General features: G+C 41.6%; 1 protein-coding gene across 5 annotated transcripts in view; it reads right to left on the bottom strand.

Moving 5' to 3' along the window:
- Positions 1-20,189, bottom strand: part of DLG1 (discs large MAGUK scaffold protein 1) — a 122,042-nt gene extending 101,853 nt beyond the window's left edge. For all 5 annotated transcript variants that reach the window (XM_026039515.1, XM_026039516.1, XM_026039517.1 and 2 more), the window contains exons 1-3: positions 20,171-20,189; positions 19,961-20,092; positions 6,158-6,324 (exon numbers count right to left, since the gene is read on the bottom strand). In XM_026039515.1, coding sequence (XP_025895300.1) covers positions 6,158-6,324; positions 19,961-20,092; positions 20,171-20,189 — 318 coding nt within the window. The remainder of the gene's footprint in view (positions 1-6,157; positions 6,325-19,960; positions 20,093-20,170) is intronic.
- Between the last annotated feature and the right edge of the window lies 1 nt (position 20,190).

The following is a 20,190-nucleotide window of genomic DNA, read 5'->3' as shown; positions in this document are numbered from 1 at the left end:
GCATCAATCTAAAGGTTTATCATCTTACCTTTGTTGTTACAATGCATAAGCAATCCATTGTTTCAGCATAGCAGGTATTTTTCCAAACATTTAATACGTTTATTTTCAATCACAGCTGAACACCAGCTCAGCAGAATAAAAAAAGTATGTTCAAGAGCAAAAGCAGTACAGTCTGTGCCACATCTCCCTTTGGATTTACATCAGAGGTAGAAACAATGTGGAGGGAGGAGAAAAATGAAAAAAGAAAAGAATAATCTAAAACCAGAAGGCTTATATTCAGAAGAGAGCTAATCTATTTTGATCATCTATGCCTGAAAAAAATCTACCTCTATCCTCGAAAATATCCTACAGGAGATACCAAATCTCATTCCACACCAGTGCAGAGCTTTCTCATACTCTGCTTCATACACTCCTCTCTCAGGATTACCTAACACATGAGARTCACACGAAATCATTTGATGAAATGCAAAGCAAAATTCTTTTGCAGCCAAAAGTCTCAGAGCAGCTTTTCTTAGGTGGCTATGATTTCTAAAAATGCAGCTCTGGTTGAAAAAATAGTTCTGGGCGCAAGCGAGTCTCACTCCTCTCACATCACGTCAGTATTTGCAAAGTGCAAAACAACTGATTTCTGAGGCCGCAATGAATGGAATATTCCATGTAGAACAGGGAGAGAAGAAAGTGACACAGAAAAGGTAATGCATATTGCAAGAGAAACGCTATTTTGAGCCTGGAATTAACCTAGAATTGCATCTCCTTTTGTGAGGCTTTCAAGCCGTRACAAGGCAGAACGTGTCTGTGCTGGGTCTGTCCCCTCAGCCCAATCAGCTTGACTGGGATCAGTCAAATGTTCCAAACCTGTCTGCATCATTTCAGTTCTGGCCCACAAACGACGACCAACCAAACTGACCACTGCATCAGCAAGCTCTAGACCAGGGTAGCAATGGAATCAGAACATTCGCACTATTCCATTTTGGTTCAAAAAACAAGTTTTAAAATCAAGTCCAAGTGATCTACAGGATGTGTTCCTTCCTTTTCTGTCCCTTCAAATGCTGTGCTTCACAGCACATCTTCCAGCACCATCAAACTGAATTTAGCATCAAGCAAGACTGCTGCATGCCTGTTGCAGCACTCCACACTCGCACCCTTGTCCCATTCCTCTGGGACCTGTGTTGCAACAAACAGCCCATCAACCAGCACAGCTGCTGCCAACACAGGCAAGTCTCAAGAATAAGGCAGCTACTACACATACACTGTAACACCAAGACTCAAATCACAGGTTAGGGTTTTACTTTGCGTGTTCAAATTAAGTCATAGATATTTTTCTTATCTTCACATTTTCTAGTAAAAATTTTTACTATGAACACTTATGTGAAGTTCTCATTGCTGCAAAGCATCCTGAATTTCCCAAGCCACTGTTAGAACCACTTACATAGGCATCCTAAACAGAGCACTTGAAGTGCAAGTGTCCAAAAAGGTAACAGAGACCGAGGAAAGTATTTTTAGGAGGTTGGGTACAAGACCAGCGCCCTGCCTGGAATGTCTCCCGTTACTAGCTCAATCCAGACRCACGCTGGGGGGAAGGACAATTCCTGCAGTTCTCTGCCCAGCTCTCTCCAGGCCCAACTTGTGCAAAACGCCCGCTGCAGCACATGGATCTTAATTCCCAAGAGTGAAAACTGACTCATCAGCAAACAGGGCCCATCCTGACACCAAGTCCTCAGAGAACAAAAAGTCACCAAAGACACTTAAAACTGCTACAGCAAGAAGAGTTTGTAGCAAACACCAATGCACACCTTCCTGAGCACAGATCACAGGTGYATGAGCGCTCGGGGGAGCTGCATGAACACAAGCATTCCCTAGGCTAAAGGCACAGTTTCTGCAGACTTTTCACTGAAAATAGTGCCCATCTACACATTAAATGCTTTTGAAAATAAGAGTCATATATTCATAAGGTCTAATTTCTTTATTCATCCACAAATAAAAGAAGACATAGTTATTTAAATGCTAATTTAGTCTCATATTACATGAAAAAAAACCTGTATCTCTCAGTTGCACAGGTATAACCAGAGAAGCAGGCTCAGCTCTGCTTTGCAGGGGTAGGTCCTTGCCCAGCTTCAGCACCTCTGAAGAGACATTTCAAAGACCCAGTAAAGATCAAGCACCAGCATCACTGCTATTATCTTCTCGGCACCTTTGGTTAAATAAAGAATTAAAATTACAGGATTCTGTAACCTAATATAACTAGTTCCATTAAAACATTAAAACCCGGATGGAAGAGTCTACATTATAGGTTTGGGGGAGGGGGTTCTTGTTTTTTAAAAAGAATGGATTTTTTTTTGATGATAATTTTCCTTTCAGTTTTGAACTCAGAGGTACTCAAGAAACAAGTAATTAGGAATGCCACATCTTTATTGCTGGTATGCACATCTTGAACTGACCACGTTTCTTTTTTTTCCTCTCCTCCTTGCATGTAATCTGACCACTAGCCTGCTGCTGCAAGACTTTTAGCTTCCATTTGAGACTTACGTTTTCCTGTTTGTACAAAGAGTCTGGATTTGAAGAATGAAAGCACACAGCGAACCAAGTGTCATCCTCCTATTGTAAAGTCACCATTTGGGAACAGCCAAGGCTGCTAAGGGCCCYAGAGCTGCGCACTGTTAGATACTCAACAAAGACTCGTACTGGGCAGTACACCCTACAGACACAAGCAAAAAGTAGCAGGAAGGCACCAGGAGTACACAGCATATTGGCAGACTGACCAGTACTGAGTCTTCTTGGCTGTTAAAGCAAGGAAGGTGTTTGAAGGAGACTCCTACCAGTGATTCGGAGAACATATCGTCAGTCCCATAAATTCAGCACCTCAGTGGGAAAATTTGCTTAGCAGCAACTGCAGCTCTGTCTATTGAGCAAGCACTTCCCAAGCACCAACTGTCTCCCCTACAGATGGCACTGCAGATCCCTGCCAGAAGGGCCTAGGAAGATGCTCCCTCTTACAGTATTTCTTCCACAATATTGCTAGCAATAAGTGATCAAAAAAATCAATATATCTTGCTGTAGATGTCAGCTGCTTTGCTGACAAGTTTGCACAACTAAAAGTCATCACTTAATGCCCATAGGGAGGGGAAAAAAAAAAAAAAAAATCACATATACACCTTACATCTTTTCTTGGAAATGATCCTCTATTTGTCTTTTGTTCATACCTAGTATTGAAAGGATTAAGATTTTAACATTCCCTTTCTGCTCATCAGTCTTGAATCTCTTTTTTTCCTCATCATCTTTAGTACTGCAAACTAAACCAAGCTGTCAGAGCTTCCAGGAAACATAAAGCATGGAAAAGAAAACGGGTCCCTGAACAGGAAATCTGTTGCTCTAACTTTCTCTGCTACAATCCTTATGGGAATTAAAAATTCTAGTGTTTTCCATCCAGAAAAAGTAATAAAAAACAAAACTAGGCTACTTAAGTCCCATTAAAAGTCCTCAGGCAACTGAAGTCTGCGTGCCACGATTCTGTGCATACACATGACCACACATTGCTAAGAAGTCATTCCCAAAGTCAGCTGTGTATAAGGTTCTTGTAATACAACCCGTAATCACTGTAGGGGGCCCTTATATTTCACCCTTAGGCAACTCCCATCTCACAAATACCATCAAACTGGCAGCTGGAGGAAAGCTCTATCAAAAAATTATCATTAAGATAAAAGAAATAGGGTTTGTAATATAATATCTAAGGCTACTAAATCACAAGCAGAAAAACTGTCCTATTCCTTTATCACACATAATCTTACCAGCCTAGCACCACAAAATAAAGCTAAGTAAATCTCAAAGTCCAGCGGATAAGTTGATCTGGTTACACCAGATTAATGAACTAACATTGAACTGGGCAGCAGCCCTTCAAGTGTGAAAACTGACAGCTTTTATTTAAAAAATACATACACACACCCCACACTTCAGAAAGGGCTAACTAAAACATGGAAAAACAGCATTCCTCAAGTAGCATTAAAAAAAAAAGACAACATTTACTATAGGTGACAAAGACTGTGAGAAAGCTCGGTTTAGCACCAACACCAACATGTGTGACTAYGCTTTACGTACTGAAAGCAAGTAGAAGGTATCTTTCATATAATGAAGGTCAAACAACTGTCCGACTTTCACGTGACATTTGAGACACAGGCTCAAGGAGGACGAGCTTTGCCATAACGGTCCAGATCTGGGCCACTCAGAAGAACCACAAAGTAACCTACCATATATCAGGCTTCATTCAGGTGACACTATAGACTGTGACCATTGCATTGCACCAGAGAAGCAGTGCAAGGAAGAAATGGTTCATGCACTGACATGACACAGGCGCTGGTGTCCGCAGCGAGCCCRCCTCCATTAGGCCATTCTTTTTCAGCACAGTGTCATGTGCCACAACAATGTGCCCATTGTCACTGGCTCGTGCCATTGACCAGCCCTGATATTGCTGGCAGTTCACTAGCACATGAACAAAGAAAAAAAAAATCTAAGGACATGCCTTCAAAATTAAATATTATCTGTGCATACACCTACATACATCCATAGGGAGATTTCTGAAAGATATCAGGACAACATCACACTTGGTTTGACAAGCTGGTATCTTTGTGAACTTCTTAGTAGCAGAAGTAGTAAAATTATACTAGAAGAGTTTTCCATTTTTGGTGGAGAGGGGCCCAGTAATGACCACAGAGTCTATATTTATTAATATCCAGGATTCCTGAATGCTTCATCTATAAGCATGAAGCATACATATTATCCTAGTAGAAGATGCTTAGAGCTGTATCTGCTTCAGTCACGGCTGCTGGCACCTGAGTCACTTTTAGCAACATCCCCGCAATCGCACAGGTTTGGTAGGGACGCAGATCTGTCAGTCTGTCACGCAGGTCCAAGATACATTAGAGGAGAAAAAAAAAAGTGAAGCCATTTGTGACAGACACAGGTAAGCTGTCCTTACAGGCCTGCACTGAGGGAGACTCCCACGCACACCTATTCTCGTGCTTAGAAAGACTAAAAGAAGTTTTAGCTAAACCTATTACTGTGGTGCAAACGTAATACATCTGCTAGGGGCACAGAATATTGTTACTCTTCTTTTCACAGTGGCCTAAAAATACACTAGCAAAACCCTGTTTCTCAATTAAGTGTTCATTTCTTTTAAGCAATATTAATTTTAWCTGTCTTCATTTCTTCCTCAGTCCTCAGATTTTCAGTCAGCTTTAGTTTTTCTATACCCTTTTTGTTGCACAGTCCTCAAACAAGTCATTTCCTACTTTCTGACAAAAGTCTGCACAATTCTCATGTTTCCTTTAAGCTTCCTCTAAGGCATTTTTGACAGCTTTCCTAGATGTCTCAATAAGCACAAGCACTTATTTTCCTCCTAATCTACTTTCTTCTCCTCTTAATCTCCTCTTAGAGCTCATTCAGCACAGCCTGACCACTTTACCTTGCTAGGCATTCCCCAGCCTTCCTAGAGGTTGCAGCATTAGCCCTCTTTTCCTGAGCTCTGTTACACAGAAAGGAGTCAGAGTCGCTGCCCCCAGCCCCAGCACAGCAGTGCCAGCACTRAAGGCACAACTCAAAGTTCCTGCCTTTGGAGTCGCACCATATGACCAGTGTAGGAAATGCAAGCAACATTTCTACGGCAGCCTGGGCAGAGGACATCTTGATTCAGCAACAATGTACACAGGCATGCATTTCTCAGCTGTTTTCTTATGCTCTACTGAAAAAAAAAAATTACTTACAGCATTAAAAGATAAAAAAACACTTCTAAAACACCACTCTACATAGCAGAGGGTTTCTTATGAACATATTGAAAATTGCACTTATCAAAAAAACAGAGCTTCAGATCTTCCAAAATTATTCATGAAATTATGACTGAAAAAAAATTGGTAGGGAGGCATAACCATGTTAAATGTATCAGTGAGGTTTCTAAATTCAGAGCATAAATTTAATTTAAGAGTCTTAATGGTACAGTTAGAAAAATGCACAAACCTCATATCCAACATTTCAATAGTTAAATCTCATATGAGTATTAATCTTAAGACTAAGAAGTTTTCTGTGGAATTAAGTATTTTATAAAATGAAGGAAAGAAGAAAGTTGACTTAATAGCCTCAATCAGAAAGTAAGCAGATTGCTATAACATACCTCTACACTCGGGCTAAGGCTGCTTGGCAGTGTTTCTGATGTCACTGTTGTGCTGGGAAGGCTGGAAAAGTCCCAAGTATTCACAGGCTGTATTGGTTCAGAGGGCTGAGAGTGATCAATACATTTTGGATTGTCCAGTAAGGTCACTTCATAAAATTCTTGAATATCTAGAGATGTGAAAAAATTGTGAAGTTAGAATGTCATAGTAATTGAAGCCTAAATTTAACCTCCTTTTCCTCCTGCAAAACTAGTTAGGATACCTCCTATTTTTTCAAGTACTTCAAGATGACTGTATCACCAGACAACCTCAACCTCCCCCTGGACACTCTCTCCACCCTCCCTCACATCTGCACCTATCCATTGCTGCACACTTCAGGTTCTGCCCCTAGCAGCAGAGCTGCAGCAGGACCAGCACAAACATGTGCAGTAACTGCAGCGAAGGAGACTGTGTTTACGCCATGGTATAGACAACTGCAGCTAATAGAGCCTTTTGTTCTCTGACATCTCCTATTCAACACAACATTTTAATGCCATTTTTATGGCAAAAGTTTTACTTAAATAACCACAGAAGCAGAAGTGTAGTGATAAAGTCTGCTGTTAATCAGAAGTTGAAAGGTCAAGAGTAAGAGGATGGAGACTGTACTGAATAGCAGGGACAGGATGAAACTTTAACAGTATGAAGCAGAAGTCATATTTAAGAACTACTAAACATTTCTTTCCTACAACCTTGGGGACTCAGCTGAAAAACCCTTTGGGAAAAGGAACCTGGACGCACTAGTTTTGTCTGCTACTGTGAAGCATCAGCAGAAAACATACCTAATTAAAGATACTTCTATGGAAGTACAGCACCTGGCATTTGCTACAACTGTAATCACAGCTGTAATCACCCACATTCAAAAAAACCTTATACCTTCACAAATTTAAATTAAGGGAAGAGCAGAAGAAGGAAGAACTTAGGTTGCAAAGTGTTTAATTTCTTCTTGAAAGTACAATCTGCCAAACAGGAATTGTAACCCATGTCCCTAATTACACAACTTCACAGAAGACATGTKTAAGACAGCCCAAGAAGTGAAGAGGATCCCATTATAAACCCACAGAGAAGTGAGAATGAGAAGTTCTCCACTTGTAGCTTTTCAACAGCTGCCCAGACACGGTAACTGTGGCACAAGAACTGATGCCTTTTAGATGGACCTGGGCCACAGGAAAAAGAGCTTGACCACTCCAGCCCTACATAAGCGCTGCTGCTCGCTACCAGCTCAGAGCAGTACAACTCTCCAATTCCATTTATATCATCTCTCTGAGCAAGACTCAAATTCCTATCAACTGCTTACATTAATTTTTAAAGATGTACATTTTTCTAGCGCTGCTGATTGGAAGGAATAACAGCAAGGGTTGCTGAAGATGTTATGTGACCTAGATATACAAGAGCAAAACAGCTTAACAGACACTAATTGCCTTTTCAGCWATTTCTCACATTAGTTCTCTCACTTGCAAATTTCTGATGTATTGATGTTAATGCAGCTACAGGACAATCAAATGCACCAAATAAAGCCTCTTCTCTAGTAAGTGGTGCTTCACATATTAGAAAAGCCAGTGGTTTAAGTTGATTCTTCAGCTGCAATCCACAGCAACCAAGCCAGGAAGATCACTACATTATTTATGGGAAGCGGTTATTTGTGCAAGTGTTTTACAGGGGAAATCTAGGGCACCCACGCTGAATTCTGCTACTATTCAATTAAGTCTCACCGCCAGTGAAGGTAGCCCTTTATTTGTACCACAGTATGATTTGTTTCATAAAGTATACCAAGATACGGAAAACAGAAGTCAAAAAAGTGTACAGGATATATAAAGGACAGCAAAATATATTCAGTACTGAAAAATGTCAAACATACACACACCGGTTAACACAGATGAGTTTTTTATCCTGATCTCTCTGCAAATCCATAAAAAGAAAGTTTCTAGGAACTCTGTGACTACACAATAACGTTAACTTCTATTTACATTTTTACTCTATGAAATGCAAACATTAAACACTTAAGAATCCAGGCAGGCCAAGAACCCTGACTGCATTAACTGTGTAAGGATCGTGCGCTGGACAACTGCATCTTGTGAAGCCAAACACTCAGGGCACACTGTAATCCAACCTAAAATTTCTCCTACTGATTAATTGCTAGGGAACAATCCACAAGAACACTGCTTTATGTGCAAACATTTAGAACATCTAATCAAACCATACAAATCTCTWGATGCATTCTTAATAGAAAAGTTCAATATCTTCACAGGTCTTAAAAACAGCTGGTTGTAAAACAGAAAAAATTTACAGGTTATGTTCATGCTTACAGTCACTTCTCAATCTGAATGCGTACTTGGACATCTCATCCTGTTCCTCCCATATTAATTCTAAGATGGATTATCTCCTATCCTGAACAGGAGGAGATTTTTTTTTCTGTTTTCCTACAGAAAAAATAATTCAAGTCAGATCAGAGATCTCAGGGCACGAAGGGTTGTTTCAAGAAGGTCACAGACACAAGGAATGAGAAATGGTAGGCAACACAGTAGAAAACATGTATTGGAATCATGCCAGGTCACAAGTTAAAAGCCCATTACATGGTCAAATCAACAATATTATTGATGGCAACAGGAGTAAAATTCTATACAAAGCATGCAACAGAGCAGCAATTCTAAAAAGTGGGACTACTGGGCATTAAGGAGAAAGTAGGCTTTTTTCATTTAATAGAAGACTGTAGAGCTGCAAAAGCAGTAAACAAATTCTGATGACCTCTCCTAAATGAAGTACATTTGATGACACTTGAAGAGCCTCCACCAGCTCTGCACAGAGGATGTCTCTGAGTGCCAGGCTGCCWTCCAGAAACATGATATCATTCCTTCGGATCTGTTTGCTGCCACTGCTCAGCAATGAGGCAAGGCCTGTGCTCGCCACATGCACGGCTCTGTGCAGCGCCCGCAAGAGCCGCGCCAGGCACCTCAGCACCCGTGTGAATGGGACCCGGCCCGCGCAGCCCCGCGGGCGCCCTCACAGCCGCACACGGGACACCTCTGACTGCACTTTGCTAAGGGGAAGGCGACTGCCCAGGCCGCCGGGACTTGTCTTGGCCCGCCCGGAAGGTTAGCTGAGGGGTGCTCTGTAAAACCAATGATTTAAAGACCACATATTTTGACTTATCTAATTTGTATAGCTTTTACTTCACTTYGGATAATAATGTAATGAAACAATTTTAAAATACTTATAGTTTACATGTTATATGTAGTTTCTATAAAATAGAATATGTACAGGAAAACTCTAATTATTAAACACATTATATTTCATATATTATAAATAAGCACAGAAAACACTAGGTGTTGCATGACACAGTTATCCCAAGCTCAGTGAAAGATGCATCTATCACGTGTGCATGCACATATGCACATGTATTTCTGTAACTGTTGGGTATTAACAACAAGCGGTTATTCTGCATGAAATGAATAGTCCRTGACACGAGGATACAAAGCAGCCTAGAGCAGCCCAGACATGGGATGACAGCAGAGGCCTTGAGAACATTCCCAGGTGACAGTCGAGGCCCCAGGGCTATGAGCAACTTGCTGATCTCTAATTACTGGCCAAAGGAGYCCAGTCTTGAGAACGGAACCGTTTGAAGGGATAAAGAGAACAAAGAGTCAGCATCCAGCATATGTAAAATGCACTGGGTGCATATAAAAACATAGCGTAATTATAACAAGCTAAACGCGACATGGAATTACAAACTAATGAAGGAAGAACAAAGGGCAGAGCTCGTCGGCTAACAGAAACAACCAACCTCATGAAGAAACCGTCCATAGTATCTACCTCCCGGGAAAGGGCTTCCAGGACCAGTCAGTCTCCCATTCCCCTGCCCAGCCTAACCCAAAATCRAGGGCATGTACTTGTGAACCAGAAAGGCAGCACCTAACACCAGAGAACTGGATGGGTAACTAAGCTAGTACGTACTGACTGTATAGAATATGAAATGTATTGGTATCACTGCGAGTAGCAGCAAGATCCTCATTAGGCTGTTAAGACTTTAATTAGACCAGGAACAAATTCTTGGCTTTGCATATGAGGCATGCTTCCTTTTAATTGCATCAAGATTTTGAGCATGACAAATTGTTGGGAATTCAAGCAACCCAGCTGATAACTCGAATGCAACAAAAAGACGAAGTGCTTCAACTAAAGTTAGAGACTTTGCTTAAAGAAATGCCACAAAATTCCAGGCAAGCTTCACACAAACACATCCACTGCAACAGACTGTCCTGGATGAGTGGTCTATGTAAAACAGGGGACTGATGCCTTGTGTGCTGTACACCAGCACACAGTTCTGAACTGCTACCACAAAACACACAAAATCAAGCATCACAGTCATACCTGCAACCTTGACYGCATTTTCATTTGAGATTTTTCACTCTTAATGCATTTAGCAGCTTTGCACACAAAGAATAGGCACTTTGGGAAGTTTTGGTTGGTTGGGTTTTGTTTTTTTGTGCTCTTCCCTCCAGTTTGCTCATTTCTGATGAGCTCTAAAATCCTACTTTGCATTCTAGGAAACAGCCCACTAATYCAGAAGGGATCTTTTGAGGATTTTTATGATGATCCCTTCTAGCTATTTAGTTTGTCCACCAAATGCAACTAATTCCTCCTAAAGGTAAAAAATATTGGCTAAAGAGGGAAGCAGCAGTGATGATAAAAGGCTGCACGCAGGATTGCTTCTGCAGCTGACCCACATGAAAAAASCTCCTCAAGTTATTGATGCAGCGGCAAATCTTTGAGAACAGAGGTAATCTTGTTAAGCAATAAGCATTCATCACCTACTCTCAGCTCTCTTCAACAAAAGGATGYATTTCAAAATGAAATGTATTTAATAGTAAAACAGAGACGTCCTTATGCACTGTAGGCTGCAATTAATTCATTCCGAACTTCTTTTGTTAGTTGTGGGGGTTTTTTCCACCCCCAAAGGCCTTCTTGAACAAGAGAGGCTGGCCAGCAGAGCTTCTTTTCCTCATCTCCTGCCTCCCAAGGAAAAAGACACACTGATTTCAACCTAAAACACTTCAAAGAGAATACGAGCATGGCTGTTCTGAATCTAGGCTACCCCACTAACAAAACCAAAAGAGTGATCTAGAGAAAAAGCACACAAATGCAACAAGCAAGTGTCAATTCCTCCTCAAATATCCTCTTAGGTTCCTATCACTTGTTCTCCAAATTGCCTGAGCCACAGAGAGGTTCTCTATTTAGTAATCGGGTGATTCTTCTTTCATTCATTTAGTAACTAGGTGATTCCTCTTTCAACRCATTCACAGCATCCTGTAGAACATAATTCCACAATTTAGTGGGCAGGAAACTACTTTTCTTGGCTTGAGCCTACCACCTGATAGCTTCATTTGAAGCCCCCTGATTTTTCATCTAAAGCTTGTGCCAATACAGTCAATGCTTATTTTTCTACTTGACACCCATTATTTTATAGCCCTTACATTCTTCTCTCCATCACCTTTTCTACAGGCTAGAGGGTCTGATCTTCCATAGATACTCTTTGTATGGCAGTCAACCCCTACTTCTTGTCATCACACTCTCTCATAATGCCAGTAACTGTTCCAGACCAATAATGGTTAGTTGAGAGCCTTTTATTAATTTTTTTTTTTGGTGTATTTCACATCACATCCATCTGCACTTCATTTCCCTGGATATTTTATTGCCCAAGCAATTTCATAAACCTGCCTGTAGCTTTTGCATCCACCTCAACTTCCTGAGTAACTCAATGTCATCAGCAAATCATCACCTTACTGCTCCTTGAGCCCTTACAACTCATGAATGCATGACCATTTCAACCAACAGAAATCCCAGTATGAATCAGTGGAAAGTTACCAAAGCTCCTTCCCTCCCACTCAAAACTGATAAGCTCCTCAAACATTTGGTTCTTTTTTCCTCCCCTTAGGCTTGCTCAGCCAGCGAAGACCCAGACCACCAATTTTCAGATAGCAAAACCCTGCAGCCTGGCTTTATGGCTCACAGCTCGTACGAGATTATGGTGCTTGAAAATCAAGTTCTTACATTTCTAAATGGACATTTTCACAACAAGCTTCTTAAACGGTTCAAGTCTCCCAGAATCAGCATATGAATATGAGAAGAGGCTTCCAAGCCTTTTTGAGATCCAGTTAAACAGYTAATTCTGCACTGACATGGATAAAGTACTTCTGTTCAGCAGATGTTCAACTAGAAAACAAACCAAATTCAGCCAAAACTAAAGGAAGCAAGTGAGAAAACTACCAGATACATTTGCGCCAACTACCAGGCTTACATGCAAGCTAAAGGGAAAGCATTACAGCTCTGCTTTGTTTGGAAAACTCTGCCCATGCAAATGTTCTTCTCCAGACCCACAAGTGATTAGAAAACCTATGAATTCTTTCAAAAAGTTTACTTATTTCAGYTAAGTGTTTCTTCAGCTTGAAGAATCCATCCACGTGAACAATTTCTTTGCCATTTCTCACTGGTCTGCCTCTTATCAACTTTTATTAATCCATACGGAGGAATTGCAAATGGGCAATCTTCCCAAATACAGGTATTTCATAAACACACAGGCCTGTTAATCTGACCATGCATAGACTGTCCTGAAAAAATATGGCACTCCATTACACGTTAAGTCCTTGGTTTGTTTATATTAAAAGAGTATAATTTGCGCTTAATATAAAAAAGGTCCATATTCATTTACCAATCCAATGCCCAAAGACAGTTAAATATTCTCTTTGTGTATTCAGCTCTCCTTCCTTCCCCCCACCACTCCTGGAGAAAATAAATGTCCGCATTCATTCTATGAAATGTGAAAGCCAGACTCATCGCAACCTCTGTAAAGCTCCATTCAGCTTTTTTTTTCTTTTTTTTTAACTAAAATTACTACTGTGCACAAACACAGAGTCTTAAAAATACAAGTTGCAATGTAATCTCCTTCCCAACCAATTCTGTTCTACAGCATCGTTCGCCACAAACCACAGCATCCAATTTCTCCTCCTCAGATCTTCCACTTGCTTCATTGATGCCCAACCCTTTTAAGTCTCCATTCTGCAATATTTCCTTCACTATTCTCCTCCTTTGCCATTTAACATCTCCAACTCTAGTAGATGATATCTCGCAAGTCTTACACAGATGCCTCTTTGGTTGGCACTCAGCTGAAGTTGCTCTCAGCTAACCTTAGATGTAATTGTTTGTTCTTTTGCTTTTGGCTGCCTTTTAGAATGAGCCATGTTCCACTCCTTGCCAGCCTGTCCACTTGTGCTTTCCAAGCTGTTCATTCACATTTTCCTCTTTGCTCAGTTGCTCCTTCCAAGATACCTACACAAGGTCTCCTTTCAATTTTCCTTTGGAATCCCACAGGGTCTTCTCTCCTGTTTTCACAGCYAAGATAGGAAAAACTTGGAAGTTGTCACCAGGCAGCTTAAAATTGGCATAGGCATCTCCTGCTGCCCAAACCACAATCTTTGCCCATTTAATATCACTTCACACATACTTAGTCATTAGATCCAGCATGGAAAAATAAAACTAAAAACGAATCCAGAATTGTTTGCCCTCTCCARATATCTCAACCCTGGTTGTAAATCATTGCATAATATATATGTCTATATAAAAGCATACTTTTTCTTCTTAAAAGTGTGTGTTTASTCCTGACTTTGGTAGTAAGAAATTCAGGAGGTATAAATAAGGTGCTGTTAGTCACTTTTGTTTGTAGGATGTYGYCTTACTAGTTCCATTACTGGACTGTGGAGGATTCTCTCCAAAGGAATGCAGCTGAAATCAAACTGCTGCAGGGATARGTTCAYCCAGTGCTTTCAGCTAAGGTTTCATACAGATCCAGAGCACTGCTTCAAGTAAACACCACAAGCATTCGTTTCTTATACCAAGGGAAAATTGACACTGTTGACAACACAAAAGTAGTTGGCACCAAATACCAGCATCTTCATCAGCAGTAACATATTTCCTAGGGCCAAATTCTTAGACTAGTCTCTGGTATGGAACTTAAATCTGCAGAGTTTTTACAGTTTTTCCTCTTTTCATCTCTGTTTTTGGCTGATCTTTCTAATTTTCAGCCAAAATAACTCAGCTTTTTGAGGACTGCTGGGATGATATTTGCACATGACAAAATTCCTATAAACACTTTACCAAAGAGCTGCTCTAATTTGGAGGAAGAACATGAAGTTAATGAGGTTATTCTAGYGTCAGCCCTACCCCTCCTGCAATCTCTTAACATTCTTCCAAATTTGGCCTAGTTATAATTCAGGAAACCATCTGTGCAAGGAGACAACGAGTCAGCCACCAGATCCTAGTTTCTTTGGAGCTTCCACCTGCACCAAAACAAGCTCCCTCCAAAAACAAGCAGCCAGATGCCTAGCACATACCCCAGCACAACCAGGCCCTCAGCACTCCGGCCACAGAGCCGAGCAAGACRTTTCACCAGCTCTGCCCTTGCTGCTGGGGTCCCCATGGAAGCAGGTATAAGAACATATCTCCTTTCTTGTGCTTYCCCTTCTCTTCTACGTTGCACTCAAAGACCAAAGCGAAGTCTTTCATTCACATGTTGACAAGACTAGGTGCAAAGCCCAGTACAAAGCAGCATAAGAAAAAACAGAGCAACTAAGAGGTGACAGGTGAGAAAACACAGTAAAGGGGTTAAAAAAAAATCAAGAAACTTACACAGCAGAAAAGGGAAAGTCTCCCAGAACCTGAAAACTAAAACAGTTATTCCAAATTTCAGTTCCTCTTCAGCTTCCAGATGAAGAGCAGATTTGTTGACAGTGTTTTCTCGTGGCAGCCCCTTTTAATAGTAGCAGTGTAGAGAGGATAATACTGTAATTGATAAATTCTACAGTGCAGCTATTCACTGCTGAGTACACAAACAGCACAACCACAACAAGGATAATCTTCCGCCATGATACTGTTTATCTGCACATCAGAAGCTACTCAACCCCGTGTGCTATTTTAGGCTATTAAAAAGAGCACATAAGTCAAAAAATCCAATACATTGAAGTACCATATACACATACCATAAACCACACAAAACACGACATCAACAGCAGAGGCATGCAGTACATAGCAGCCCCGAGACTTTCTACACTATCAAGTTTCAAGTTACGTTACAGACATAGATACAAACTGACGAACAGCTCTGCAAAGCGGAGGAGCAATGAGATTGTTTCCCTCATCAGGAGCCCCTTCCTGAGGAAGATGTGAAGTTCTTTCTAAAGCGGGACATTCTTCAGCAATAAGCAATGTGCCAGAAGCATATTAACAGCAACAGAGTAATTTTGTTCAAATTACTGAAATACCATGAGGGTCTCTTCCCTCTATCCAAATTTAAAAAGCAGAAGAGAAAATATTTTAAGAACCTAATTACCTTTGAGGTCACAACTTCATGTCAATTCAGGCTGAATCTGACTCTGGCAAAAGCCTCAGGAAGGAAGCAGTACTAAATATTGCCAATACCATCTCCTTAGGAAGCTTGGCTGGAAGCAAAGGAATAACTTCAAGTTGTAAGAACTTGAACATACATAAATGTTTCGGGCCCAAATACGAGTAAAGATATTCTGTTATTAAAGTTGTAGAGAGCATAGGGAGAGGGCAGGTCATAAAAACGTATCAAGGGTTAAATTCATTGATAATTTAACCAGATCCTTGAGTTACTTTCGAAATTTCTAGATTTGTAATATAAATATTCTTCAACTTAAGTCTGGAAGTGGAAGGCAATCATCAAGTAGCCTTTCTCAAGTTAACTCCAGAACAGTCTTGCACAATGACACAAACTCATGACTGAAGTCCTTTATATGGCCTGTGCTGGTTTGCAAAGTTAACTATGTCACCATGCCACGTGCTGTATTAACCAACTACATCCCTGGAATAAAAGCTGATACTGAGGTTTTCTCAGGACAAGCACTTTTGGTTTCAGTTACACAGAAAAACTTCRGCTTTAATCACAGTCCATTTCAATTCAGCTAGCAAGTATGGAAAATATTTCCATACTGGCTAATTGAGAGGGTGCTGAGAGAGCAAGGATACCTGCAGGGATGGTACATGGAGCACACGTGAGATGTGGGGCCGCGTGCCATCTGACAGCAACATGGTCAGAGTGCTCCAAGTAGCACAAACTTTTTCACAGCGCTAACCCTTCCCAGTCCTCTTTAAACTTCAGTCTAGGGTTTTCTCCCCAATGCAGTTGATAAAAGCCAGCATGGACAGAGCTGAGCCAGTGAGAGCACTGGGGAGGCAAGAAASGAGGGAGCTCGATATCCCTGCAAGAGTCACCTCCAGGCAAGCTACAGATAAATCCGAACTAAGCATTTAACTTAAAGCAACCATCATTTTCATATATATTCAAGACAACACTTCTCTTTCTCTGATACACAAGAATTATGAAGACTATTTTGCTAGTATACTTTTTTTTTTGGCTCAGTGAGAGTTACTGCAGCCACAATTTTTTTCCTCAAAGTTTTCCACATTTCCATTTTCCATATTAATGTTAAAAATAATCAGGTCATAAGCAGCATCCATGACGCAGGTCTTGGTGTAAATGAACTCCAAGTAAAATAAATTAGACTTCAAAAAAAGAAAAAAAAAAATCCAACACATCCAGCCTCCCCCACATCAGATTTGCCATTTTAAGCAAAAAATGTTCGCATATTCACAGACATAAAAATATTGTTAGAACAACAACATTCACACAGAAGAAAACACACTTTAGGTGGACAAGGCAAGAAAGGCAGCACACTGCCTTTCACCCAGCCAACTCCACTGCCTAGGTCTGCAGAAATCATTTTAAAATTCCCTTTTTCTGCTGCCTGTGTAAATGAGAGTTAGTTACTGTAAGGAAGCGAGTATTTTAGAAACTGGTAAACTGCCTCATTTTTATAAACCAGTACTATTTTTAATTTTAAGAGACTATTTTCACTTGCTCAATTGCAGCAGGAATTCCATTAAACACAGACAGGCTTTAATTAAAAGAAAAATCTGTTTACAAAAAAGAAATCAACTTCACATTTTTTCCATAGAAGTATTAGACTTACATACACATGCAGTCCCCCTCACTTTTTTTTAAAAAAAAAGTAGAAATAAAGGATATGCCTGTCCGTACCTTTATAGAATCTGCATCTTTAAGACAAGCAAGTGTCTATACTGTAAGACTTAACTGCACGCAGAAGCATTACCTCAGTGTTTTAAAGATAAATATCAAATTCTTTATCAAACCAAAACTACATCTTATCTCACCTCTCCTTATGCAAGTRTTTTACTCGAGTCCCTTGGTAAGCTGATCCATCTCACCAATGATCAGAACAGCAATAAAAAGCTATTTTAATTACAAACATGAAAACAYTCTTTAGAAAAGACACCATGATTCTGAGATAGTACAACAGAACTTAAAACTAATACTACTTCACACACCCATCTTAATGAAAGACCAYTGGTAATCATTTAATTAAAGTACCAGGCACTCTTACATGGGGATACTAAAAAGCAGATGTCCTGCCTTGCCAAGCATTCTCACCTGTCACTGACAGGCAACTCTTGGATATACAGCAACAACTTGTCAGAAAAGGAGGGAGAGAGGGGAGAAATGATGAGAGTTCTTTGCATTTACTATTTCTTTTAATCCAGAAACAAGAAATAGCCTGCTTTCTGGAATAAGCATCTACATGAGAAGTAACTTCACAGCTGAGCTTGCAACTTGCTGTCAAAGCAGCTTTGGATGCTTAGTTTACAGACACATCTCTACTTCTTGAAAAGTTCTACTTAAGAACCAACTCAGAAGTAATGAAAAAAATCTTTATTCCAGCAAYGTCTAATCTGCAGCATAACCAAAAGCTTTATCCAGCCTGCTCCCAGKTGCCCATGAAAAGAAGGCAGGCAAGAACAGGCTGACGATTCACAGTAACTGCACCATCCTCCACATACCATCTTGCCCAGGGAATCTCCCTGATCCACTCCTGTCCCATCACGCAGCAGTCACATCGCAAAAGGATGTTTCCAGGAAAAGCAATAGTCACAGGTGAGCAGTCTGTCACCATTAACGATMCCCCTTATGTATTTCCAAGGAAAGGAAGAGGTAAAAGGAGAGAGACTGAAGCTGAGAGCAGCAACTGCTTGGGAAGCAACTCTTCTTTGCTACTATCACTCAGAGCAACAGTTTGTTACAGTTTGGAAACACTTCATAATAAACAATCACTCAATCTGTAAATGCAAAGTTAATACAGCACATCCAGGAGGCATAAGCCTACTGTGCAGGCATAGATGAGCTATAACAGCCAAAAGAGGGGTCAAATGGTCGCAGCATGCAACTTCTTTTAAGAGGGAAAGGCTACACAGCCCATCCAGCCAACACCACCACTCCTGCTTTCTGCTTTTGCAGAAGGGAGTCAGCAAATAGGAAGAAGCAAAGTTTACCAGTACTAAGTGCAGAGCCGATGAGACAACAAAGATCCATTTGTGGATGTCAGAAGGGAGCGTGTGTGGCTATTTACAACATCCATGGCTAATGCCCTGTAACTGACAAGCACCTCGCTGAGGGCAGGGGAGAAAACATGGTGAAATTGGCCGATCTCCAAGAGAAGAAGAGAGAGATGGCAACCAACACTAACATTTCCTGGAAAAAAAGTAAAGAACCTAATCAGTGTACTTGAAGTTTCTGATGCAAGACTTCAGCATGTCAATCCACCAGAGAATTTTAATTAAACATATCCCACAAAGGCTAGCCTGGTTTTTAACCACGGAGCTAGCTACCATTGACTGACTATAGAAGGCAAATGCAAAAGGCTTCTGAAGCACAAGATCTCTGGAACTGACCTGTTTTCACAGTTGGCTTTCAAGAACTATAAAGAACTTATCTGCTAAAAACATAAGACGACTATCCTCTAAAAACTATGTGAAAAGAAAGAAAWGCTCCCCCCAGAAAACAAACACACCCAACAGGGCAATGTATACTTATGTTTTGCTTGTCTCCTCGTTACCAACGCAATTTAGATGCAAGGAAGCTGCAGCACTATAAAGTTATATGTACACTCATCTGATAAACAACTTGCTGCATGTTTGGGTAACGCCAAGCTACAAAAGTAAACTTACAGTAACGAGAATGCTTCTATCTAATCAATGAAGTAATCTGCGTATGACTTCTTTTAAAGACAAGGATACAGAACTTTGTAAGTCTTGCTAGTTTAAGGAGGAGATTATTTGTAACTGACATAAAGATAACAACACTTAATTCATAAGAAACTGCATCTCACCACTCCCCTGCAGAAGTTTCAAAAGCAAGGGAGGATGCAGTGAGTCCTGTTCAGGCTCAAGCTTTTTTTCCAAGCAGCCACGTGCAAGGAACGCCAGGCTGTACACACTGTCCAAGAGCACTCACAGGAGCACGACCGCTCAGCGCACGGCAAGTGCTGTAGCCAGGAACCGGCAACGCTCCCCTCCTGCTGCTGCTGCACGCCGAAGCACAGCGACAGGGAGAGCTGCAGCCTGCCCTGCCCGAGCTCTCCTCTGCACTCACTTCAACTCCACACATACCAACGTGGCGATGTTTTCAGAGCGGGAGCACCCACACACTGCCCACCTCGGAGCAAGCCCGCGCCGGCTGCCTCGCTCGTTCACCTGTTACGCCGAGGCTGGCGGGACAGGGCTCTGCGCTAGGGCGCGGGGCCGTGCGCGGAACGCAGCGCGCGCGGGGCCCCCGCGAGCCGCTTGCGGCGGCCGGGCGCGCGGGGCCGCGCGTTGCGAGCGCCGCGCCCGCCGCCAGCAGCCGTTACCTATGAGCGCCTGGAAGAGGTTGCTCTGGAAGATGCCGATGACGCGCTCGATGGAGCTCCGCAGCGGGCGGTCCTCGGCGCGGCGCAGACGGGCGCGATACTCCTCGAGGAGGCGCAGGGCGCGCTGCGTGTCTGCGGGCACAGAGCGGGCACGCGGTCACGGCGCGGCACCGGCGGCACCGGCACCGGCGCCGCCGCCCCCCGCCTCACCTTGCTTCCGCACGGGCATG

Source organism: Nothoprocta perdicaria, unplaced genomic scaffold (genome assembly GCF_003342845.1).
Source record: "Nothoprocta perdicaria isolate Ctin4 unplaced genomic scaffold, notPer1 scaffold_232, whole genome shotgun sequence".
In the NCBI taxonomy this organism is placed as follows: domain Eukaryota; kingdom Metazoa; phylum Chordata; class Aves; order Tinamiformes; family Tinamidae; genus Nothoprocta; species Nothoprocta perdicaria.
Note: the sequence above shows the minus strand (reverse complement) of the source record. Positions and strands in the feature narration are given on the sequence as shown.